The following is a 26,488-nucleotide window of genomic DNA, read 5'->3' on the forward strand; positions in this document are numbered from 1 at the left end:
GCTAGCGTTGCAGGGTCATGTTGAATGAGTTCTTGGTTTTCCCATCCTTACAGCCCGTTGCCAAAATAGAATAATTGGTCCTGATCATTCATTCTCTCCACTTCCAGCATTATCGAAGAGAATGCCTTGACATAGTCATGCACTGACCCTGTCTGTTTCAATGCGAGCAACCTTTGCAGGTCATTTTCTCTTGATTTTTAGGTAGAAAATAGTCTCGCATTTTCTTTTGGAGGTCCTCCCACGAGACTATAGCAACCAATCTCCGTCAAACATCACCCAAGCGATGTCTCCACCAGAGAGTCGCTTTATTTGCAAAGTACATTGTTGTGGTCCGCAACCTATCTACGTCCTCCTCTATCCTTGCAACTTCTAAAAACTAGTCAATCTCGTAGATAAAATTCTCAAGATCCTTTGAGTCTCGCGTTTCTTTATACTTTGTGGGCTCAGGTAACTTGTAACGTGGTCTATCCACGTATGTCGCAACACCGCCAGCTGGGTCAGTTCTCAACTGTCGCTCCAACTGTTCATTCTTTCGTCGGACAACATTCAATTCAGCAGCCATGATGTTGAACTGACCCAACAAATCATCAAATTTGGTGAAAAAATCTTCCACCGAGTAGTTAAGTTTAGTGGCAAGACTTTTCACCGAGTCTTCCACTCCCTCTACCGTTGTCTTAATCTCTGCATTGAGATCATTAAAAGTGACACAAGTTCCATTAACCAACTTCTCAATGTTGGTCACCGACCTAGTCAGCTCCGCAACATCGCGTGAGATGGCTGACACCCGATCATCGACCATGAAATCCTCTTAAGCAGGAACCATACTGCCAGAAGGGGTCATGGCATTCTTCTTTGGTGCCATTGTCACTCTCAATGTCGACAAGGCTCTGGTACCAACTTTTCATGGGCTTAGAAGCAAAGGCCCCCATGACGTAGCTTCGAGCAAACACAAACACCGAAGGTAGGCCTTTTCAGTGCATAAACAACACACAACACACGTGCACGAGTGGAAGAAAGAGTACGCGTATGCACAAACACAAAGAGAGCAAAGAGACAAGGATGCAAAAAGCTTCTTTATAGATACTTGAAAGCAAAGTACATTAAGAGGGGAAGAGAGGGTTCGAATACACGGGGTTCTTAGGCCGTAAGGCCTTGTGGGGCACTCTAGAGTGCCAAAAAGGTATATACATCATAGCAAAAGGTGAAAAACATGGCGGTCCAGAACACGCTCAAAGATTCGGTCAAAAGATTTTATTCATCTGACGTTGTTACGTTCTAATTATCTGGTGATTTATTTGGTTACAACGCAACATTCTCAGGGCACGCCTTTGGACGTTATCACCTTATCGAAGCGAGCGCAGCCAAGAGGGCACTCATAATCAGGCTAATTTTTAAAGGCATTATTGACGCACCAAGTTTTATGGTCTAGGCTATCTCACATGTAATTTGCACTGGCGATATCTCATCACTCACTGCACTATGATGTAATTCTTCCTAGTTATTAATATATATCCAATACGGGTGGCTTTGTTTATGAAAAGGCATGTTTGAGTTGTTCCATTGTATGTAGGGGGTGTCAACAGATCAAGTTTACCCAGACTAAACCCTATAAGGTTCGGGTATAGTGACAAATAAGAAGACCCAGGTCCGAACCCAAAGGTCTGATTAATACATGAACCTAGGTATAGTTTGTGAAATTTTATACCAGACCCGGGCCTTACCCGAGTTTCAATTATGGCCCCTAATTTTTCAATATAAAAATGATAAAAAAATATTATTTTACCGGGTATGGTTCATGTAGTTCTTATCGAGTCTGAGTATGGTTTCCTTATAGTAGACCCGATTAGACCCAGGTCCAGACTCGATACCCTACCCAAAAATTTGGTCCAAGTCTGGTTCTACCTGGAACCAAACCCGACCGGTTGACACCCCTAATTATATGTAGGTAGATTTTTCAATATCTTCAAAAATCAATGATAAAAAAAAAATCAAACTTTTACAATTAAAAAATATCATGCTTTTACATTGAACCTGTTCAATTCAAAGTGTGATGCAGGGAACCCGATGCAAAACACCTATTTATGTGATGGCAGGTGGTGGGACCCTAATTTTTGGATCGTTTTTAGAAGACACTTGCTCTTTGAAATTCTAGTGCGCGGAATGAACTTAGACCATGCGTGTAAGTGTAGTGTGTGCAAGTGACGACCTTCACTAAATTCTACACTTATTACAAGTCTTGTAGGGAGGTTTCGTCTAGCCATAGCTAGGTTACAAGCTCATACATGATTGAACCAATCTCTTATAACCTTACATTTAGATATTCCTTCACTCATCGTACACCAGGGAAATTGCATCCTTCTAAACCACATTCAGCATACATACGGTATACTTTCTCATAATTGGATTGTTATAAGATCACTTGGTGGAAGGAGGTTCTCAGCACCAGTAGGCTACATCTAGCCCGTAGGACAACTTGCTACAGCAACAACAGATTGTAGACACCTTCTGATGTCTAGGCACACATTAGATATGTTGTGGCAGATTGTGCATAGCCGAAGACTGCGCAGAAGTTGACACGTGTTATAGGGAACAGGGCACACAGTCACTTGCAGTGCGTGGCTTAAGTGCATTGCAGTAGACGGCATGGTTGCTGTCGTGCGTGGTTGCACAAGATGTATGCGCAGAACTGCACTAAGGCGTTTTGCAGTAGGCGATGAGGCAGAGGGTTGCGTGCTCACATTAGACAAGTGCTGATGGCGTGTTGCAGCAACAGCGTGCAGGAGCAGCTCTCGCGGGGCAGAGCAAGGCGCACACAGGAATGATAGAGCACAGAGACTGTGTGCGGCGGAGGTATGCACAGCAAGACCGTTGGGCGAGCGGTTGTGTAAGACCCACAATTTTTTAGTTCAAACTCTGAATAAATTTTTGAGGCATTTTCCAGTGAAAAATAGCGTTTTAACCGTAAAGTGAATTGAACTGATTCCTGCGACCCAAATATACTTAGGATATTCGTATCTTCACAAATATATGCTCAAACACTCTGGAAGCCATAACTTCCTACCTATACAAAATTAAAAGATTTGTACGAGTCAACTTTCTTAGTTTACGTCAATACGAAGATAATGGCCTACTCAAAAATTTTCCAAAAAAAATGTCGAAAACTCAACTTTTTTGCGGGACCCGCGAAAATATTTATGGGACCCACAGAAATATTACTCAAAAAATATTCTAGAATATTCTAAAATATTCCAGAGCTCTCTAGGACCTTCCAGCACCTTCCAGGGAATATTTCATGCAATATTCCTTCTAGATAAGATCAAACAGTCAGATGGATAAGATCAAGCTAGATTTCTGAAAAAGCCAAAGGGCATTTTGGTCAAATAGGTTGCTTAGCCTCTAAGCAACCTTGGCTATAAATAGTCGAGGACCCCCCTTTGAAAAAATCGCCAACCCCTCTATCTCTGTCCTCCTTTCCCAAACCTCCCCTACCTAGCCTAGCCCACCTGAGCCTGCCTGATCTGGTTTTAGTCTGCCTGACCTGGTCTGAGTCTGCCTGATTTGCTCCTAACCCACCTGACTTAGTCCAAACCCAGTTGACTTGACTTGACTTGAAACTAGCTAGGTTTGAAGTCAAAGTCAAAGTCATTTTTTGTCTGAAGTCCAGATTTGATTTTTTTTGAAGTTGGACCTCTCGGAGGATGGATCGAAGCAACAGGAGTCATTCCTTCTGCAAATTGAAGTAAGTTCGCTTCATTAATCCATCTCTCTTAAGTATTTGCTTGTTTGCATATACGTATACCTTCTGAAGTAGTATCATGCTTTAGTTCTTGGTTGAGCCCTCTAGGACGCTTCGGTGTTCACGCGCTCACCTCATAACTATCGTCGGATATATATGTTCGAATGCGCAGTATATGCGTTCTTCAAAATAGTATCTCACCTTAGTTCTACGTTGAGCCCTCTATGACACTTCAGTGTTCACTCGCTCGCCTCGTAACTCTTGTTGGATACAGATCTAGGTGTATATCTGTTGATACTGCCGACGCGTCTTATATCGCATAGGCTATGTAATTTACCTTTGTCATCGCGTCGTATGATGCCAAGGCTCTCTATTTTCTGCAATTTCTGATAAATGCATTTCTGATTATGCATTTACTTATGTCGTCGTGTTGAAAGGCGTCAAGGCTCTTGCTTTCTGCAAATATATATGTAGAATATTTCGTTCAGTTACACACCCTTAACAATAGTATATGTATTTCCTTTACGTCGTCGCTGTATAAAGCACAAGCTTCTGCTTATACTACATATATGACACATAAATGAGCGTTCAAATTGAGATCAACTCTAAATCGCCAATGCGATTCTCTTACCGCTTCTCGTATAAGATTCTGCTTGACGAATGAAGCCCCCATTGAAAAGGCTTCGTTTTTTGGCAAAATGCTCTTTTCGTAAAGACTAAGTCAATTACGTATGGTCCGGCTATGGCCCAGGGTTTTCAACAACCCTGATGGATGTAAGGTACGCACAATGATGCACATCCATTTTCCGAGTTAAGCGTAGCAATTTTCTGCCAAAGAGGGGAGATGCGGTTGAAATGGATAAAAGAAACACACACTTTCTCCGTTAAAGAGAGGAAGTGTTGCTGAAATTTCTGAAAAAGCTAAGAATAGCTCAGAAAGAACGTAGCAGGATACTCTGTCATATAGCAGAATGCTACCCAGTTCATGAAATACTTTCTACGATGTAAAAAGGTTTGTCGCACCACTGCCGATAGAGCAGGAGTGGTGTTGACGAAATGGTTGGCAGGAGAGCTGCCGGAACCAGTTAAGTGGCACAACGATGTTGTTTGTTGGAACGATGTCAGAATGACTCGTCTCTCTGATACTTGTAAGAGCACTGTACTTGTAAGAGTCGTTGCGCCGAAGTAGTGGTAGCACCTTGACCTGAGCTCATTGTGTAAAAATACGCCGAGTAGCTGATCCGTAGAGATCGAGTCATGTGCATGCTCATTAAGAATTATTAGACAACCGGACTTGTAAAGGTCGCTGAGTCAGAGTGTGTTGTTTCCACTCGAAAGAGGTGAAGTGTTCGTCAAGGCCGAAGTGTCGAGAGCAGAGTTAAGCATGCATATGAATAAAACCTATGTTCCACGGTGAAAGTCGTGTGGGTGATTGAGGTCGGGTACAAACTTCTCAAAGGCTGCCCTATAGGCACGCAATGTTCGTCAAGTAATTGTAAGACCGGCAGACCCCCTTCAGATTTTTTCACCGAGGAAGACGGTGGTGGCGCAGCCTTGAGTGACATATATTTCACCCGAACCTGATAGAGTTCATTGATGGCCTCTGTCACTCAGAGGTATGAAGGTCGTGGTTATCCTTAAATATCTAAGGATTGAACTCAACTACTGCAGTAGCAGGATGCATCCGGCTATCTAGTAAGGATCTCTTCTGGTATGTTGTATCATTCTACTAGTAGGATGTGGTCAACAGGCCTCTGAGGTATCTAAAATAAATAGAATAATCAACCCCCAGAACATCGCGTTGTCACCCAGATATGAGTCTCCTAAGCCCAGAGGAAGGTGCAATTATTGAAACAAAGCATTAGCTTAGGTACCGCGATACTTTGAATGTATGAGTGTATGGACGTTGTTGAGTCAGTCCTGCATAACCTTTGTGAAGATGTCATGGTCGGTATACTACTGGACCGATTGGGAAATCACCCAAATGATATCCGTACGATTAAGTGAAGCTCAGAGAGCTGTCCTTAGATTCGTAGGATATGGATGTGCCAAGCATAAAGGCTTGAGCTCGACATCCATTCGAGACCCTGAAGAGGTCAATGCTAAGTCGTAGAGACTTGAGCAGTTATTCCAAATCACAACTCTGAAGAGGCTTACGCGGAGTCATGAAGACTTGCGTGGATGTTCAACTCATAGCCCTGAGGAGGCTCTTGCGATATACGCTAAGTCGTGGAGACTTGAGCATCATTATTGCGAACTGCGACCCTAAGTGGTCATTGCATTTACTTGAGTTGAATGGATGTGTGATTGCTTGCTTACCAGACCATTAGTGGTTCTGACCCCGTTTTATAGAGATTTCAGGTGTTGAACCTGCGTTGCGATATGCGGAGCAATGCGACATCAAGTTCCAGGGTTTCTCTAGACAGAGTTGTACTGCTTCCTTTTATTCAACCTACACTGCTCTTCCAAGCAGTAGTGTTGTAATAAACATGTGGTTTTCGATAAAATAGAACACTTTGGTGGTCAATGAGTTGCTTGGCCACATACCTGTAATGTGCTTGGAGTTTTCTAAAACTGATGACTCATTATCGTCTGATTCCGCTGCTAAAACTCTTTTCTAAGTTCCGCTGCAAAGAAAAAAAATCATGAAAATTTTAACTTAGCTTTGTTTTAGAAATCTGGGGCATTACAGAATTGATATCAAAGCATGAGTCTGAGAAACCTGGTTCAAGATTCGTCTTGTTTGTGGTATCGCACTGTAAGTATAAATTTTATACTTTCTGATTTGGGTGTATTTGCGTGAATAGATAAATGGCTTGTAGGACAAGGAGAACCATGCCAAGCGAGGAGTCTCATACACATGGCTTTCTACTAGAGACACTCAACAAGCTTGTGTGTGCCATTCGTGAATCAAGGCAAGCACCAACCCTGCCTCGCAATGAGAACCTTGAAGGAATAGCTTATGAAAAATTCCTCAAGCTCGATCCACCAGTCTTCGCCGGTAGAGTTGATCCTGAACTGGCAGAGAGTTAGATCGAGGAGACAGAGTGCGTATTCCTGGTACTGGGAGTACCGAAAAAGAAAAACATAAACTTCGACATATATAGGCTGAAGGATAATGCACGAAAGTGGTGTGATACTACTAAGATCATCCAATTCTCTCAGCTTGAAGTCATCCCTTGAGATGATTTTTGGAGAACTTTCTTGGATAACTACTTCCCGTTGTACTCCAGAAATAAGAAAAAGATGGAGTTTCTGGAACTAGAGCAGGGTGGTATGAGTCTCATCGACTATACTACCAAGTTTCAGAACCTTGAGCGGTATTGCTCTCGGTTATTTGATACCGACCAGGAGAGGGCCGATAAATATATCAATGAATTTCGGAAAGGGCTACGGTCTCGTGTGATAACTAGCATGCCCCAGACATTCCAGGCAGATGCGGCGGCAACTTCAAAGATTAGTGCGGACTGGGATCGATCTAAAAAGATCATAGTAAAGAGACCAGTAACAAGTAATGGGAACAACAAGAGGACGTTCTCAAGTGGTCAAGAATCGCAACCACCTTTTTATAAGAGGGATTTTCAAGAGAACAACTTTACTCCACAGGCCAAGCGGTCATTGCAGATGGTAGAAGCTAATCAGCCCTACCAACAACTTAATTTCCGGTGCCCGAGGTGTAGCTCAGATCATCCCGAAGGGGTTTGTCCTCGCCATACGAGAGGTTGTTTGTATTGCGGCAAACCAGGGCATCGTGTAAGAGAATGTCACAAGAAGGCCTCAGATCTTCAACGGAGAAATATGGGATCTGGAGGACCCTCTCAACAAACACAACAACAACGACTGTCACTACCTAGGGCATAGCAGAAACCCATGGCAGGTTGTGTCTATGCGGTGGCAGCCAAACAACTCACAAATGATGACTATATCAAGGAATTTGGATATCTTGATAGATAGAGTTGTAATGGGAAAAAAGTTATCAAAAGACAGGATCCAATGAATTCTTGAGATAAGAGGCGTATGACCTTGTGTACGGTCATCTGGATCGATGTGTATCCTTGCTCTCTAAAGTAATGTTGGACTTGATAAATTAAATTTTTAGTGCTCATACCCAAAATTTATGGCTATAGACCCATGATTGAGAAATTAAGTTGCCTAATTAGAACGCTAAAAGTCAATAAAATAAACCATCGAGGAATTGTCCCCAAGAAGAGAGTCCTGTGAGGTTTTATATATTCAAGATCAGATTGTCTAGCCACGCTGATCCTGTGAGGGTATACAGCTTCGTGCGAGTGTATATATTCCAAAACCAGTAGCTTGGCTAGTATGATTCTGTGAGGGTGTACTGATCCAATATCAGGTAAGTCTGACGAGGGCGAACCTGTGAAGATGTATGTTTCCAATAACAGGTAGTCTGACGGGGGACTTATTCCAAAAATGGTTAAATCCTAGTAAGAATGATCTGTGTATATGAAATAGTTATACAAGATGGCTACGCGTATATCCGGTTGGAAGAACATTGATTCAACAAAACTACTGTGGTTATAACATAATTTAAACTCAGATATGAAAAGCATACCTCATCGATCATGAATTATGATATGAGGTTATGATTGGAATAAATACGATGTTGAACTAACTGAATAACATTATGAATCTAACATATGAGAGAAATATCCCGAGTTACGCACTTAGTACTCTTAACTGAATTTTGTGGACGAAATTCTTTTAAGGGGGTAATGATGTAAGACCCGCAATTTTTCAGTTCAAATTCTGAATAAATTTTTGAGGCATTTTCTAGTGAAAAATAGTGTTTTTACCGTAAAGCGAATCGAACTGATTCCTGCGACCCAAATATACTTAGGATATTCGTATCTTCACGAATATATGCTTAAACACTCTCGAAGCCATAACTTCCTACCTAAACGAAATCAAGAGATTTGTACGAGCCAATTTTCTTAGTTACGATGATACAAAGATCATGGCAAAATCAGAATTTTTCGAAAAAATTTGTCGAAAACTCGACTTTTTTGCGGGACCCACAAAAATATTTGTGGACCCACAGAAATATTACTCAAAAAATATTCTAGAATATTCTAAAATATTCCAGAGCTTTCCAGGACCTTCCAGCACCTTCCAGGGAATATTCCATGGAATATTCCTTCTAGATAAGATCAAACAGTGAGATGGATAAGATCAAGCTGGATTTCTGAAAAAGTCAAAGGGCATTTTGGTCAAATAGGTTGCTTAGTTTCTAAGCAACCTTGGCTATAAATAGTGAAGGACCCCCCTTTGAAAAAATCGCCAACCCCTCTCTCTCTGTCCTCCTTTCCCAAACCTCCCCTACCTAGCCTAGCCCAGCTGAGCCTGCCTGATCTGGTTTTAGCCTGCCTGACCTCGTCTGAGTCTGCCTGATCTGGTCTTAGCCTACCTGATCTGGTCCAACCCACCTGACTTAGTCCAAACTCAGTTGACTTGACTTGAACCTATCTAGGTTTGAAGTCAAAGTCAAAATCTTTTTTCGTCTGAAGTCCGGATTTGATTTTTTTTAAAGTCGGACCTCTCGGAGGATGGATCGAAGCAACAGGAGTCGTTTCTTCCGCAAATTGAAGTAAGTTTGCTTCATTAATCCATCTCTCTTAAGTATTTGCTTGCTTGTATATACATATACCTTCTGAAGTAGTATCTTGCTTTAGTTCTTGGTTGAGCCCTCTAGGACGCTTCTGTGTTCACGCGCTCGTCTCATAACTATCATCGGATATATATGTTCGAATGTGCAGTATATGCGTTCTTCAAATAATATATCACCTTAGTTCTAGGTTGAGCCCTCTAGGACACTTCGGTGTTCACTCGCTCGCCTCGTAACTCTCGTTGGATACAGATCTAGGTGTATATCTGTTGATACTGTCGGGGCATCTTATATCACATAGGCTATGTAATTTCCCTTTGTCGTCGCGTTGTATGATGCTAAGGCTCCCTATTTTCTGCAATTTCTGATTAATGCACTTCCGATTATGCATTTACTTACGTCGTCGCCTTGAAAGACGTCAAGGCTTCTGCTTTCTGCAATATATATATATGTAGAATATTTCATTCAGTTACACACCCTGAACAATAGTATATGCATTTCCTTTACGTCGTCGTTGTATAAAGCACAGGCTTCTGCTTATACTACATATATGGCACGTAAATGAGCGTTCAAATGGAGATCAACTCCAAATCGTCAATGTGATTCTCTTACCGCTCCTCGTATAAGATTTTGCTTGACGAATGAAGCCCCTATTAGAAAGGCTTTGCTTTTTGGCAAAATGCTATTTCCTTAAAGACTAAGTCAATTACGTATGGCCTGACTATGGTCCAGGGTTTTCAACAACCCTGATGGATGTAAGGTACGCACAACGGTGCACATCCATTTCCCGAGTTAAGCGTAGCAATTTTCTGTTAAAGGGGGGAGATGCAGCTGAAATGGATAAAAGAAACACACACTTTCTCCGTTAAATAGAGAAAGTGTTGCTGAAATTTCTGAAGAAGCTAAGAATAGCTCAGAAAGAACGTAGCAGGATACTCTGTCATATAGCAAAATGCTACCCAGTTCATGGAATACTTTCTACGATGTAAAAAGGTTTGTCGCACCACTGCCGATAGAGCAGGGGAGGTGCTGACGAAATGGTTGGCAGGAGAGCTGCCGAAACCAGTTAAGTGGCACAATGATGCCGTTTGTTGAAACGATGTCAGAATGACTCGTCTCTCTGATACTTGTAAGAGCACTGTACTTGTAAGAGTCGTTGCGCTGAAGTAGTGGTAGCATCTTGACAAGGTCCTGAGCTCATTGCGTAAAAATACGCCGAGTAGCCGATCCGTAGAGATCGAGTCATGTGCATGCTCATTAAGAATTATTAGACAATCGGACTCGTAAGGGCCGCTGAGTCAGAGTGTGTTGTTTTCACCCGAAAGAGGTGAAGTGCTCGTCAAGGCCGAAGTGTCGAGAGCAGAGTTAAGCATGCATATGAATAAAACCTTTGTTCCACGGTGAAGTTCGTGTGGGTGATTGGGGTCGGGTACATACTTCTCAAAGGTTGCCCTATAGGCACGCAATGTTCGTCAAGTAATTGTTAGACCGACAGACCCCCTTCAGATTTTCTCACCGAGGAAGACGGTGATGGTGCAACCTTGAGTGACATATATTTCACCCGAACCTGATAGAGTTCGTTGATGGCCTCCGTCACTCAGAGGTATGGAGGTTGTGGTTATCCTTAAATATTTAAGGATTAAACCCAACTACTGCAGTAGCAGGATGCATCCGGCTATCTAGTAAGGATCTCTTCTGGTATGTTGTACCATCCAACTAGTAGGATGGGGTCAACAAGCCTCTGGGGTATCTAAAATACATACAATAATCAACCCCCAGAACGTCGCGTTGTCGCCCAGATATGAGTCCCCTAAGCTCAGGGGGAGGTGCAATTATTGAAACAAAGCATTAGCTTAGGTACAGCGATACTTTAAATGTATGAATATATGGACGTTGTTGAGTCAGTCCTGCATAACCTTTGTGAAGATGTCATGGTCGGTATACTACTGGACCGATTGGAAAATAACCAAATGATATCTGTACGATTAAGTGAAGCTTAGAGAGCTGTCCTTAGATTCGTAGGATATGAATGTGCCAAGCATAAAAGCTTGAGCTAGACATTCGTTCGAGGCCCTAAAGAGGTCAATGTTAAGTCATAGAGACTTGAGCGGTTATTTCAAATCTCAACTCTAAAGAGGCTTACGCGGAGTCTTGAAGACTTGCGTGGATGTTCAACTCATGGCCCTTAGGAGGCTCTTGTGATATACGTTAAGTCGTGGAGACTTGAACGTCGTTATTGCAAACTGCGACCCTAAGTGGTCATTGCATTTACTTGAGTTGAATGGATGTGTGATTGCTTGCTTACCAGACCACCAGTGGTTCTGACCCCATTTTATGAGGATTTCAGGTGTTGAACCTGCGTTGCGATATGCGGAGCAAGGCGACATCAAGTTTCAGGGTTTCTCTAGACAGAGTTGTACTACTTCCTTTTATTGAACCTACGCTGCTCTTCCAAGCAGTAGTGTTGTAATAAACATGTAGTTTTCGATAAAATGGAACACTTTGTTGGTCAATGAGTTGTTTGGCCACGTACCTGTAATGTGTTCAGAGTTTTCTAAAATTGACGACTCATTATCGTCTGATTCCGCTGCTAAAACCCTTTTTCTAAGTTCCGCTGCAAAGAAAAAAAATCCTGAAAATTTTAATTTAGCTTTGTTTTGTAAATCCGGGACGTTATAGGTTGTATGGTGTGCGCTCGAGGAGGTTGTGTGGCAGCGGATGCGTGCGCGCGACAAGAAGCGTGCGACAATAGTGCATGCACGCGGCAGGGAGCGAGTGGCAGGAGCTGATGCGCGTGGTCAGAGTTAATGCACGGGGCGATGTGTGCGACAAGAGCAGGTGCGCAAGGGATAGAATGTTTAGCAGAGGTGTGACGACGCGTGCTGAAGGTTGCATACCAAGGAATATGCAGCCGACATAGGATGGTGAACTTACACAGAGCATGGAACTTGTGGCTTTCTTCACAGCGACTGAAGTGTGGCTTCACTCATTTGCCGAAAAACCTCGCTTAGCGTAATGAAAGTCCAAAAGGTACTTCACAGCAACGAAAGTGCTCCAAGCAAGGTGTAGCGGCAGTCATTCATCTCGGCATGCGACAGAGGAGTAGCGACATGCATAAAAGCATTTGCCGAACTGAGGTACAGAAAGAAGGAAGAGAAACAGGCACGCACTGTTTGAGGATGCGCCTTGTCAGTCTTCACAGCAAATCGCAGCTCACTGGGAATTCGATAAACCGCCGGATGTGTGGTAAGCTAGTGATCTAGGCTCGAGGCATTGGATCACAGCCAATCCAGAGGAGTAAGCCTTAAGCTTGCTCAATCTGGCCCAAGGAATGATGCCAAGCGTCTAATCCCAAATTTCCCCCAAAGAGGGAACCGAATCCCCGAAGGCACCAAAAGGGAAAGACTCTCCAAAAGCCGAAGCTCCCAAAATACTCTTTATTTCAATTCATCAAAAGTTACAAATGAGTACACAAGAGCCTTATTTATAGGTTGAGGAAAACGGGATACCAGAAACCGGATACCGCCCTTTCAAGCGGTCCCCCAACCGAAACAGCTCTCATGCGCTGAACCTGGTCCGTTCTTGCCTTGGCGCCCATGCATTGAATCTGGTCCCGCTGACTTGGCGCTCTCTCCACCGCCCGTTATTACCTGCTTGAGTTCGCTGAACCTGGTCAAGTTGAGGTGGCTGAGGCACTGGCACATGCTGAAACCTACGCTGGCAGTGGCTTACGCTGGCGTGGCAACGCTACTGAGGCAACCGGCTAGAGGTCACTTCACTGCAGGTTGCATCACAGGGCACTGGATGCTTGTTATAAAGATTGCCCTTGCTTTTAGCAGCTATTTAGCATATTGGTGTGCACGGATCAGGTGCATTGTGATTGCATATAATAATGTATGGCACGTTCGATTTAGTTTGGTGGATTTTTTTTAGGCCCTGCAGTCTGCACCGGACGGTTCCATTCAAGATGGAGCAGCATATGTTTTTTTGTGAAATCACATTGCACCTGCTCCATGGGTTCTAAAGAATATAGAACAAATCAGTTGGTCGCAATCTTGATGGTGACACGCAATTAGTTCGTGACTCTTAGTCTTTGAGTTTTAGGTTTTGCACAGTGTTATGTTTGCAAGGACTAATTAACATGAGCACTAATGTGTAAATACGCAGCTTGTGAATGGGTCGAGTATCTGACCGACCCATCAGGGTGCACCCTAACAAGTTATTGATTCAGATCTTTCTGGGTCTAGAAAATGAAATCTCAAACGCAAAGCTGTATAATTTTATTAAAATACATATCAAATATCGGGCAAAAATCATAACTCAAACCCATATTACTCAGGTCAGGTTTGGGTTGAATCGAATATTCAGGTCGGCATTTTTTATGCACATTCACCGAAAATTAAAATTCAGCTTAGAGTTTGGTACTCAATACGAACCCGACCCATTGACAATCCAAGATTGGTTGTGAGCCAGGCTTAGGCTCAACCAGTTGATTAGCTTAGCGCACTTAGATATGGTTCACCTTTAGGCTAAGGATGCAAATGGTTTGGAACAGCTAAATACATAGAGATTCGGATCCAGAACAGCCAAAAATTGCAAAAACTACATACTGATTTCGACCCATTCGCATCCCTATTTTAGACTTCAGTTGGGCTTTGGTTTTCATCCATTCATTCATGAACTATCCGTGCTGCAGAGATGATGAAAGGTTCTGGACAAGAGGCCGGGAACTCGAGGGGCATTTGGACTTGATTCTGATTAATCCACAGGCCTGTGCCAAGCCCTATATGTAAGTGGGGGCTTCGAAAAGTTCTTTTCCCAAGTCCGGTTCCGTTTATGTAATTTGTTCTATATCCGAATCTGATCAGCCCTGTAAGAACCTGGGCCGGACCTGACTTGGCCCTTCCTCCAGCCCAAACAGGCCCTTGAGGGTTGATCAAGTGGATTGGATACAGGCGAGATCAAGGTTGATCCGAATCTGAATTTGATTTTTTAAGCAATAAATCTCAATCCATATCCTGATTCAAGAAATATCCGATGATGTAAAAATGATGGGTTTATTCTGGGGTTTGACACCGACCAGGAAAAAATATTGAACCAGATCTGATCGAATTTTCTGAGCGATGAATCGGAATCCAGATCAGTTACAAACTAAGTTCTTGCTTTTAAGATCCATATCCAATAAAATCATATTGGACCCAGATCATGAGTCCAACTGAATCAGACCCGTTTCAAGCATGCAATAGGCGCACTTCCAAGTCAAGACAAATTCAATGCGCGTTCTTTACACGCACCACTGCGGGAAAGTAGGAACAGTTGCCGCACAAACAGGCCAGTTTCGCGCGAAAACCATTCCCCTGGGGAAAAGGGTGCGACTGTGCTCTTACGCGAAGCGCATGATTTCGTATGTGAAATGAGACTCCCACCTGGCCTACCGACGCACCGTTCGTTTCAAGTTTCAACCTTCATGAGAAAGAGCGTCAGCCTCTTACACTAATGAGGGTAAGTTTTTATTCAGCCGAAGCTTGGTGACTTCCTGAGAGTGGTTTTCCAAGGGTGTTTTTTCCATCTTCAAGAAAAAAAGTCTGACAAAAAAAAAACTCACTTTCATATGAAAATGGGAGTGGATTTGTCATTTTTTACATAGGTCTAATCCAACATGGAACGCTCTCCAACCCTTACCCTACCGCCTCTCTTCTCCAACCCCGCCCCCTCCCTCTCCCCCTCCCCTTCCCCCCGCCTCTGATCGACGGAGACGGTCGGACGACCGCCGTTCACGCTCGTCCTCCTCCTCAGGTCTCTCTCTCTCTTGTGTGTATTATTAGTAAGATGTATTTGTTCACAATTTTGGATTAAGTAGGCAGATTTATGCTCTAGATATTGAATCTCTATTTGTTTCTGTACTCTTCTCTATGTCAACTCCTTTTCGTCATATTTGCAGGGGATACCATCTCGTTCTCGGGGGCTTGGTCTTGGAAAGGACGCTCTTTGCTTTGTGAATCAGTTGAATTGGTGCTACTTGAGAGAAATATGGATGATTGGGGTAAGCGCCTCTGTTTTTATTCCCACCCCCCATCTTGGGGTTGGCTGCTCATTGAGATGAATGGGTTGCTTTTTTTGGTAGAATTAATTGGTGTTAATGAGTGACATTTGTGTCTATCTTCCATGGTTTCTGACTTTCTTCATCTATGGGCAATGTATAGCGCTTCTTATCTTTCTTTTTCCTTTCCTCTTTTGTGATCGATTCCATGAGAATGATGATGTGCATTGCAAGTATATATCAAAGACTGTACTTTTGTATGTGTAATTTGTATTATCTTTGTGAAATAGTCTAGCTTTCATCATTTTTTATCCCAAGTGTTTTTTTTAACATCCATCCCAGTTTCCTTGCGTATGAGTTCCATCAATGGGGCTCAATGTTCGTAACAATGTCATGCTTGCTTGCTTGTGGGGTTTTAGAAGAGCAGTGTTAATCAACCCACTTATGTCCAGGGAAGTCAGTTTATCGATTATCTGGTTTTGTTAATGACTCCAAGTTGCAAGCGCTCACAAGAGCAAATACGCGAAGGAAGAAGAGCGACAACTCTATATACGATCATGTTGTAGTATGGACATAGTAAAACTATTGATATGCAAAAAACTCCTGTGTATGAGAACTGGTTTGGCCTGACTTATGCTCATTTTCTTACAAGTTTAACTAAATCGTGATTCTTGATGAATGCTTTAGTTCTCCACTGTATGAGTTTTCAAGAATTAAATCTGCAATTGTTTGTTATCTACCCAAAGGCATAATATAGATGTCTCTAGTGACTGTACCAGTGAGGATTTTCAAGGACTGAGAATACAAATTCTGGGCATTCTAGAGGGAAATTTCTCTTTAATATCAATTATTTGTTTTTCAAATCTTTAAAATGTGCAATAAATCCTTTCATCTACTTGCCTCAAACTTTGCCTCCAAAGATGATAACTGAGTCGTTAGGACCCCAGGCTCAAGATCTGTAACAGGCATCAAGAAGGTGGCTGGTCTCAATTCCAATTCCCAGCAAGACCAATGGGGCTGAGAGAGAACATGACAAGCAAGTGATTCCCATTGGTTATCTTCTAGTTTATGCTTGGGTGGCTTCCCTCAACCTAGAGAGATTTGCCTATGGCAGTATGCTTAATTAATTGTAGGCTCAAATTGCTTTAAACTTGTAAAGATAGGATCATTAACTTGTTAATGGGGAATAATCACATTTAATCCAGGCTGTTGTTTTAGAGTGGTTTTGCCTGGATTTAAGTCATAAATTGAAGCTAAGTCGTCATTGAAGCTTAAATGTCATGTAGTAACCCTTCATTCGTTTGTGTGGTTAAAGCTGGATTCATCTGCTGTAACATATAACAACTAATGTATGGGTGATTGAGCATTTGCCACTATGATTTCTGATGTTTTTTGAGTCACTTTGCCAATTTACAGAATCTGAGGATTTTCATCCTGCACTGCCTGCTCATGCTAGTGAAAATCCAAAAGGTTTATGGGACGATGAGGACATTGAAGATGTGAAGGTGTCTTGGGAAGATGGAGATGTGCCTCCTCTGGAAAAGGTTTTCCTTTTTGCTTGCTGAATTTTGTATATTTGCTTTTAGTTTTCTCCAGAGTTCGGTTTCGCTACTGCACTTTGGCAAAGACTTGTATGTGTGTGTGTGTCTTTTAATATTGGTATTCATATTTATTAAATCATGTGACAATCTAGTAAAAACTAGGTTTAGATTGCTACAAGTGGGAGTTGTGGGTCATAGTATGGCTTCATGGGCAGTCCGGGGCACAGGGGTCCTGGTACTATCCAGGTGCAATTGATGACCCTTTGCTAACACAACAATAGTGTGCTATCTCATTAGCATCACCTAGTGATGGCTATGTTGCAGTAATTTGAGTTGGCAGTCAAGGGAAGCCGGTGTCCAGTCAGAATGATGCCCTTTTCTCTTCCTTGACTCTTCTCCTTTTCCTTGGTGAAAAATATTCCTTTTGACCCTCCTTGCCATGTCACATGGTTTTTCCAATGCATACCTCATATATGCTATTCTTAGTGGGAACTCGATAAAAATGCGTCACATCCTCTCTATCCTTCTTGGCCATGTCTATATTCTATATAGAATGGCCTGATTGGTTGGCATCCATTCCAGAACAATGTGGTCTAAGCCAAGCTGCACACAGATTGCTGCAGTGGAAGTGTGGAACAACTGGAAATCATAAAGCTACGTAGACATTTCAGCTGACCTTCATAAATTTTTGTATGTTCTTATGGTCTTGAGTCCCACTTTTGGGGAGCAAAAGATTGCTTTTGTACAAACTATTATTTTGTTTGTCCATGTTATGGTTGATTACGCAATTGGCAAAGACTATAAGGATTCTGATATTCTTCAAAGGGTAACAACAGTTTACACCTTATAAGAAAAGATGTTGAGTATGATTACATGAAGGTTAGGGAGGGAATAACCCCTATTTTTAGAGTAGAGAGGGGTTTGAAAGTGGTTTTAATTGCAGCAAAGGTCCACTCATATAAGATTGTAAGGTTCGAAGGAAGTCTGACTGAGGACATGGACCTTCATCTCTACTATGAATTATGATCATGATACAACATCCTACCTGAGCAAAGAATAATTAACATCTTGGTCAATCAAAAACCACCAACAAAGTTTCCTTGCAAATGATTTGAGTTCATCCGGAATGACTATTGGGCTTCCTCCTCTTGGAGATGATGATGCTGTGACCATTGGCAGACTCATGACACATTTCACCTTTGTTTTCTGTTTTTCTAGGTTAGGAAAAGGAAATTTTACTGAGAAAGCAAGAGAAAATGGAAAAAGAAATCACCAATACATGAAATTGAATCGTAGATGGTACATACATATTAGTGGGACTTGTTTATAGCAAATTATTATCAGGCCACATGCTTGTTTTCACTGTGGCAGCTGAGTTTGAGAATCTGCTGGTTGTCCAGTTGCTGAAAGAGATCTCAATTGGCCCCTTAGTGCCGGGAGCAAGTAGCCATCTGGAAAGAAGCTGAGGGCATGTATGGCAAATCATCAGATGTAGGCCGTTCTTCACAAAAGTAGTTCAGACAGAATGAGTATCCTATGTGTTAAAAGAATACTTACAGGAGACTTTGCTCAGGATACGTGTACCAAGGATGTGGAGTTCCTGAACAAAGATAGATATGGGGAAAGGAGATTGGTGATCAGCCATTAACATCCCTCTAAGGTGAAAGATGCACTATATGATGTAGGTGGGCCTAGTTGTTTGGTTTCCTTTTTTTTTGCGTGTTTTGGGTCTGTTGAACAGCAAAGTAACATAGGGCACCATTTTGGCTTATGATATTTGAGTTCCAGGTTCTCTTCCATCTACACAACAACATTTTTAGTTTTATTATAAAAATAAATTCAACATTTTTATTTTAGATAAGATCAACCTTCAGTCATCTTTTTTTAAGGATCATTCTGTTTGGCTGATGATGATGCAGATAGAATACTGTTACAGTTTTGGAAACCAAATTGCTTTGTTGGTTTCTCTTTGCCATATCTGGGCAGCTCACACCTTGAGTTCAGGTGCTGTTGTTTCACCAACATTACTTTTCAGGCTGGTATACTGTCAAGAGGAAACAATGATTTAGGTTTACTTGAGTGCTAATGTGCATGGCTTCTATTTTCTCCTTTAGGAAGAAACCTCAACTTAAGGCCGGAATTTTGCTTCATTATCCTTTGTGACATAGATCTTCGGTTGTTCCCAGTAATATCTTCCATTGCTTGTGATGTAACAGACATCCACAAATATTTGATTTCTTGGAGATGGAATCAACAGCTGTACTCGCATGTTCTTAGGGTTTCATAGAGCTTTCATATCTATGCCACAATGAACTCAAAATCATAATGTTGTTCAATCCACCATATAATCCCTGTTTTGCTCAACATGCTCCTCTTCAGTGTCAAAAGTCATATTTTGCTGAACACATGCATACATGCTTAGAAGTTTTGCGAAAAAAAAAAAAAGAAATAGCAAATATGAATGGAGTATGGGCACAAAAAGTAGTCATGTTGCTTGTTGTCATGGATGATTTATGTCATTCAAGTGGAGAAATAGGTGCATCTAGTGAGCAAGTTTTGAAGATCATGCAATCAATGCATTATCAATACATGATGAAGTGCATACTGTTGATGTGTTGAATCATTTTACATTCAAAATTAAATTCCTCTGCTGATTTTTTTTTTTTGATTAGCAAGGATAATATACTTAAATGATGCAACTTGGCCTGTTGAGTTCATGTCAATATCGCCAAATTGTACCCACAGGCAAGTGTTCCAATTTCAGGCACCCAAACCAGAACCTCCAGTCGAAAAGGTTGTTCCAAAAGCAGGTGGAAAAGGTGCTAGCAAGAAACAAAAATCTGCTGGAACTGCAGATGAAAAACTTGAGGAATCTGCAGGAGTGGCTGATGAAAAACTTGCAGATCCTATTGCAGAAAAACTCCGTCAACAAAGGTAAATGAGGCATTTAATATATATATGTTATCCTGTTGCATCATGTGCTTCTTCATTCATTAGTTACCATCTTGTTGAACTTGGGTCATAAAGTTTGGATAATCTTGGTATGGCACTCTGTTGTTCTGAAAAAGAAATGATTACCTTTCTATCAGGCTTGTGGAAGAGGCCGATTACAAGTCAACAACCGAGTTATTTGCTCGGAAAGGTGATGAAAAGACTTTGGATAATTTCATACCTAAGTCTGAAAACAATTTCTTGGAATATGCTGAACTTGTCTCACATAAGCTCTGTCCATATGAGGTAAGTTTCTGAAATCCTTATGATCTTTTTACTAGAGAAGCTTTCTCATACTGACATCTTGTGATGACCTACTTTTTATTAGCTGCTATCTTTTTACTAGGCATTAATTTTACATTCAAAACGAATGTTCGATACAGAAAAGCTTTCACTATATAAACCTACTTAAGGCAGTTATGAGGCTATCCATGGTATCCATGAAAGCAGCAGATGCAAAGGAGGTTGCTTCTTCTATTACCGCTATTGCCAATGAAAAACTCAAAGCAGAGAAAGAGGCCAATGCCGGCAAGAAGAAGCCAGGTTTGTTTGCCAATTCTTTTTCATCAATATGCTTCTTTTTCCATTCTTTTTGGCTCAGATGGTTTTCAATTGTGCAATACATAGAGGTTTCAACTGTTAATTGGTTGTGTGGGCATATATGTTGCAGCCAAAAAGAAACAGCTCCATGTTGATAAAGCAGACGACGATGTTGCAGTTGATGGTGCTTATGATGCCCTTGATGATTACGATTTCATGTAGAGTGGAAATTCTTATTGTGTTCTATGAATCTATGGAACACATACCCATTAATTGAGTTGTCTGAAAAAAATTTGTGGTTTCTGCAATAAAGAGTGCAGCAATGTTGGTGAGTTCTTTGTGGTCTTCAAAATATAAGTACGATTTTTGTATCCTTATCCGAATCATGTACGAGCCCTTCAGAAACATATTTAACATTTGAAGTAATTAGCTTTCTTAGAACAAGCAAATAAGCATCGAAGCTGCTCATTTTACACAATGGAAATTGGTATGGTAGCAATCCCATGGTAGAATACAAGAATATATCGTCGAATGGTTTCAGTGGCATGAGCAGACTTTCTTCATACCACCACCAGAACTTAAATGCATGAACAGCCTTTGATTGGATTCATTCAGGATCAACGCCAATAGGGATGCAAACGGTTGGAATCCAGGACAGCTAAATACATGAGGATTCAGATCCCAGAATTGCAAAAACCTCCATCCTGGTTCCCACGCATTTACATCCCTGATTGCCAAAACTATAAAAACAAAAAAGGTCGGTCCGTTTTCTCTCATTGGCCTCCAAACTTCTATCTGAAACTGGCTGGTTGCAATGACACGAAAAACCGTGTCACCAGCGAAGCCTATTCTTAAACTGGCTTATCAGAGTGTTTTGCCAAACATATGAAACAAATTCATTTATGGCCCTATGGCGACCCCTTCAGAGAACCTCAGGTTGACGTCATCATCTTGAGAAAAGGTGGATTTTCAGTTTCAAGTTGTCCCTAGTACAAAAACACGTATTTAGCCTCGTGACAAAGACAAGGGAAGTATTGTTTTTTAATCCAATTTAATTGAAATTTAACAAGTCAGATAATTATGAGGATAACGTGAGATCCATATTGGGATTATGGGCAATTAGGAATTTTTTAAGCATCACATTGCTCGCATATGTCAATTCTGCAGTTTGAAGTCATACACACGATCCGCAATTTGCAAGATCTATATCCAAACAACTAATATCCGCCTCTGTTAAAGAGAAGCTGTTGTTTCCTCGCAAAATTTTTAAAGGAAACAAGAAAACCGAAATCGAAAAACAGGGAAGATCATATCATTTCCGAGTAACGACCATTTATAATTAAGCAAAGAAACCGTCGCATGAGATCACAAACAAAAATGGAGAAAAAACTAAAATATATCCTGATAGAAGAGGGGAACCTAAGCTAAACCCCATATCGTATATACAAAACCAGCAAAGCCACCACCACCGGCAAAATGAGAGAGAACTACGAAAAGAAAAAGGTGGGGTATGCATGAACAGCAAAGCCGCTCAAGCCTTCTTGGGCGACTTGGAACCTTTGGGTTCCTGGGATGCCTTCTCGGAATTCCTCGGAAGCAAGACCGAGTGGATGTTCGGCAAGACACCGCCACTCGGGATCGTCACGCCAGACAACATCTTCCCCAATTCCTCGTCATTCCTCACCGCCAGAAGGACGTGCCTGGGGATGATCCTCGTCTTCTTGTTATCCCTCGCAGCATTACCAGCCAACTCCAGAATCTACCGCCCCCCACAAGAAAGAAAAAGCAATCCCCAACAAGCAAAAATCTCAAAAAACGAACCATAGATTCAGTTATTGAGAAAGTTGAATTTCACTTCAGCGGCAAGGTATTCGAGGACCGCAATGAGGTACACCGGAGCCCCAATGCCGACCCTCTGCGCGTACCTTCCCTGCTTCAAGAATCGGGGGATCCTTCCGACCGGAAACTGGAGGCCGGCCTTCATCGACTTCGGCACGGACTTCTTCTTCACACCTCCCTTTCGGCCTCCTGCAGCTTTCACAGACTTGCCTCCCTCCATCTTTCCCTTTCTCCACTCGTTTTTTGGCAAAGGGTAAACGGAGTTTCAGTGGGGCGAGAAATTCGAATTCGATAAGGCGGGGGTTCCATATTTATAGAGTGGGGGTCGATTTTGAAATGGGGTTTCGATCCGCGTCTTCTGGTTTCGACTAATCAGAGGTTTCCAAGCTTTGTGCTTTTTTGGAAGAAACACACCCGTCGGTTTCGGACTTGGACCACTACGAATTGGATTGGATCGAAACTGGTTGAGTAGCTGAATGTATTAAAAACATTAGTTTAGAACTTTAGAGAGACTCGGACTTGGAAACCGACCAACCCACCCAAAGATTTGGTCCAGATGACCTAGCTTACCCACAGTCAGATCCCTTCAGTTGGTTCTGTGCCATTGTCATCTGGGCTTGCCAAAGCTTGAGCCATGTTTTGTACTGAAGAGAAGGGACTAGGGATCAAACTACTACACTAAACACTTTTTTTTATATGATGATGATGAAGGAAAACGGATCATTTAATGGGGCCCGCCTCCGTGCAAGGTAAAACTTTGGGCTGAGGACAAGACCACCCAGCCTCACACGCCCTACACTAAACACATTTAATATTATTACACTCCAACAATAATGGATATTCGCATCAAAAACTCTCCACACAAACCAGGATTTTCATGATTTTTTCTTTAATCTGAAGAGAAATCGTCTGTTAGATCGAACGAATTCTAACACGTGGGTAACTAGGAATGTCAACGGATTGGATATATCTGACATCTGACCCAATTTGTCAGATTTGGTTAACCATACAAAATCCTGTTAGTAATTAGATTCAAAATCTGTTTAAGATCTCATAACTGAATCCTATTACATGTATTTTTCCAAATTGCTTATTAGCTTTTTCCCTTCGATTCAGAATCTGAGTCTAATTAGCCAACATCAGATTAGTCGGAACAAGTGGGGGTGTAGCCAATATCAAATTAATGACCTAAATTTTTATAAATATTCAAGTCTCAAAGAATCATATTTCCTCTTGAAAGTCTTGTTTTTAAGCAAATGAACCATGTTGAACACACTTGTGGGGTCAAATTTAAGAAAAAGTAAACAAATACTGCATTTAGGCATAGTTTGCATAGGTTGTGGCATGGATATTCTTATAATCTCCCATATATATATATATATATATATATATATATATATATATATATATATATATATATATATATATAGAGAGAGAGAGAGAGAGAGAGAGAGAGATTCACTAAAATATGAGAACTAATGTGTGAACCATGTTTTTTATGATTTTTTTCTTTTCTCTTGAATCTAATGGTACGGATGTGATCTACTGGTTTTATAACAACCTAATCTTGAATAATTCGATTTTGATGCATAAACCAGATTTTTTTAAGGCTTTAAACTCAATGGCTCATAATCTTTATAAATATTCAAGCATTCAAAAAATGCATTTTTCAACGAAAATACACTATCCAATGGTTGGTTCTTAGAAAATTCAACATGCGAAGCACAGCCACATGGTTGAATTGGCAAAAAAAGTGTTAAATGCTCATATGCCAAGCGCATTCTCATATTTATATGTATGTATGTATGCATGTATGCATGTATGAGTAATATTTATCTTCCAAACCGTCTTAGACCCTTTTAGAAAACATAGCTGCCTTTATTTTTTTTGCTTAACCTAACCCTGTGAATTTGATCTCTATGCTTTATTTAATAGAAAACATATATTAGTTTAAATATTTTTCATATTTAGATGTGTTTTTAACTCAACAAAAAATCAATGGTTCAGATTGTAGCAAAAACTTGATTAACTAAAAATCAAGAACTCATGTAAAATTGATTTAATCCAAAACATGGTTTTTATTGAATAAACACACTACAAGTTTGGATTAAACAAAAGACATACAAGTATGGTTCTTAAAGGGGTATCGGACGGTCTGAAATATATAATTCAAAAGCCCGCCTTTACACTGTATGCTCATAATTTATTAAAAAAAAAGTGAAAATTAGCATTCGCACCTACCCCTCATGCATAGAGAAAGGGATGGGTTCGCACAACTTAGGTGTGCACGCCCTTTAATGCATTGATGGTAGCCTCTATTTTCTAATGGTCCGACTATTTGATTGTGTCCGGCATGGTTCATTTGGTAGGGGTTCAGGTGTTTCCGATAATAACTATGATGTTTAAAATCTAGAAGTTTGTGGGTTGTTGTTTTTTCAACCTTTAAAAAAAACTGCATATGTTTCAAATTCAAATGATCCAGAAGCCTGTCCTCACAATTAGATGTGTAAATTATACATTTATGGTGAAAATTAAAAGAAACAAATAAATATTTTGTGGAGATTGGTGTGCACACCATGCTGTAAATGCATTAGTAATAGCCAATGTTTTCCCATGATTCAACCACGTGTGTGTTGGGCATGGTCCCTCTAAATGTGATGTGCATGTTCGGTTTAGCAGATACTAGCCTTTCTATCACGTTTCAATGACAACTACATTAGATTTTCCGGTGGTTGAAAATCAATAATTTACAGCGTATCAAAATTTTTAACCATCAAAAAATCAAAAAAAATTTATATAAAAAAACTGCGATCCAGATAAATCGGGTTAAGTGTCTTAAGCTCAATGAACTTTGACTAGGTAGGTCAGTTTAGTCAGATTCTGTTTGGTTTTTGATGATGCATGAAATGCATATTATGGTTATCATATGAATTTATATGTGCTTTTATAGGATGAATACTCGTGTTTGTATTATTTTAGGTGCAAAGAAGTCATAGATTGAATTTTACGCAAAACCGATTTAAAATGAGAAAGATAAAGTTATTTCAAGGTAAGTGGATCGGTTTTCGAGATGGTTTAGATCTAGATCCGACCCAAAGCCTTCACCTTGGATTTTAGACCAGATCTAAACTCAATTCAATCCTAGATCTATCCAGCCAAGGTAAGGAAATTACAAAAATACCCTCCAAAGTAGGCGCCGAAATGCGTTGCAATTATTGATTGTCTTGCATGAAGGTTTTTTCAATTTGATCTGAATGATTAGAATGATTTGAATATATTGAAATGTATTGCAATGTTTGAATATCTTGCATGAAGTTTTTTTAAAATTTGATATGAATGATCAGAATGATTAGAATGATTTGAATATATTGAAATGTATTGCAATGTTTGAATGTCTTGCATGAAGGTTTTTTCAATTTGATCTAAATGATTAGAATGATATGAATGTATTAAAATGTATTATATTCATTTGAATATATTGAAATGTGTTGCAATGTTTGAATGTCTTGCATGAAGTTTTTTTTCAATTTCATATGAATGATCTGAATGATTTGAATATATGAAAATGTATTGTATTGATTTGAATATATTGAAATGTGTTGCAATGTTTGAATGTCTTCTATGAAGTTTTTTTCAATTTCATATAAATGATTTGAATGTATTGAAATGTACTATATTGATTTGAATATATTGAAATGTGTTGCAATTATTGAATGTCTTGTATGAAGGTTTTTTCAATTTGATTAGAATGATTTGAATATATTGAAATATATTGCAATGTTTGAATGTATTGTATAAAGTTTTTTTCAATTTAATATGAATGATATGAATGATCTGAATGATTAGAATGATTTGAATATATTGAAATGTATTGCAATGTTTGAATGTCTTGCATGAAGGTTTTTTCAATTTGATCTAAATGATTAGAATGATATGAATGTATTGAAATATATTGTATTCATTTGAATATATTGAAATGTGTTACAATGTTTAAATGTCTTGCATGAAGTTTTTTTCAATTTCATATGAATGATTTGAATGTATTGAAATGTATTGTATTGATTTGAATATATTGAAATGTGTTGCAATTATTGAATGTCTTGTATGACGGTTTTTTCAATTTGATCTGAATGATTAGAATAATTTGAATATATTGAAATGTATTGCAATGTTTG

At 40.4% G+C, this 26,488-nt stretch overlaps 1 protein-coding gene and 1 pseudogene across 1 annotated transcript; one reads left to right on the forward strand and one right to left on the reverse strand.

The window, feature by feature from the left end:
- Positions 1–839: 839 nt before the first annotated feature.
- On the forward strand, positions 840–20,878 carry LOC149833549 (uncharacterized). Its single transcript, XM_090013456.1, has 10 exons — positions 840–890; positions 2,768–2,850; positions 14,059–14,151; positions 15,010–15,158; positions 15,304–15,405; positions 16,819–16,946; positions 19,708–19,877; positions 20,033–20,180; positions 20,318–20,477; positions 20,605–20,878. Exons 1-10 carry the CDS (start codon positions 840–842, stop codon positions 20,694–20,696), a joined length of 1,176 nt encoding a protein of 391 aa, XP_089869582.1. The 3' UTR covers positions 20,697–20,878.
- Positions 20,879–22,005: 1,127 nt separating this feature from the next.
- Positions 22,006–22,533, reverse strand: LOC149833550 (histone H2A.1 pseudogene; annotated as a pseudogene).
- Between the last annotated feature and the right edge of the window lie 3,955 nt (positions 22,534–26,488).

The sequence above is a fragment of the Nuphar pumila genome, chromosome 7, assembly GCF_984573655.1.
Source record: "Nuphar pumila chromosome 7, dmNupPumi1.hap1.1, whole genome shotgun sequence".
Classification (NCBI taxonomy): Eukaryota; Viridiplantae; Streptophyta; class Magnoliopsida; order Nymphaeales; family Nymphaeaceae; genus Nuphar; species Nuphar pumila.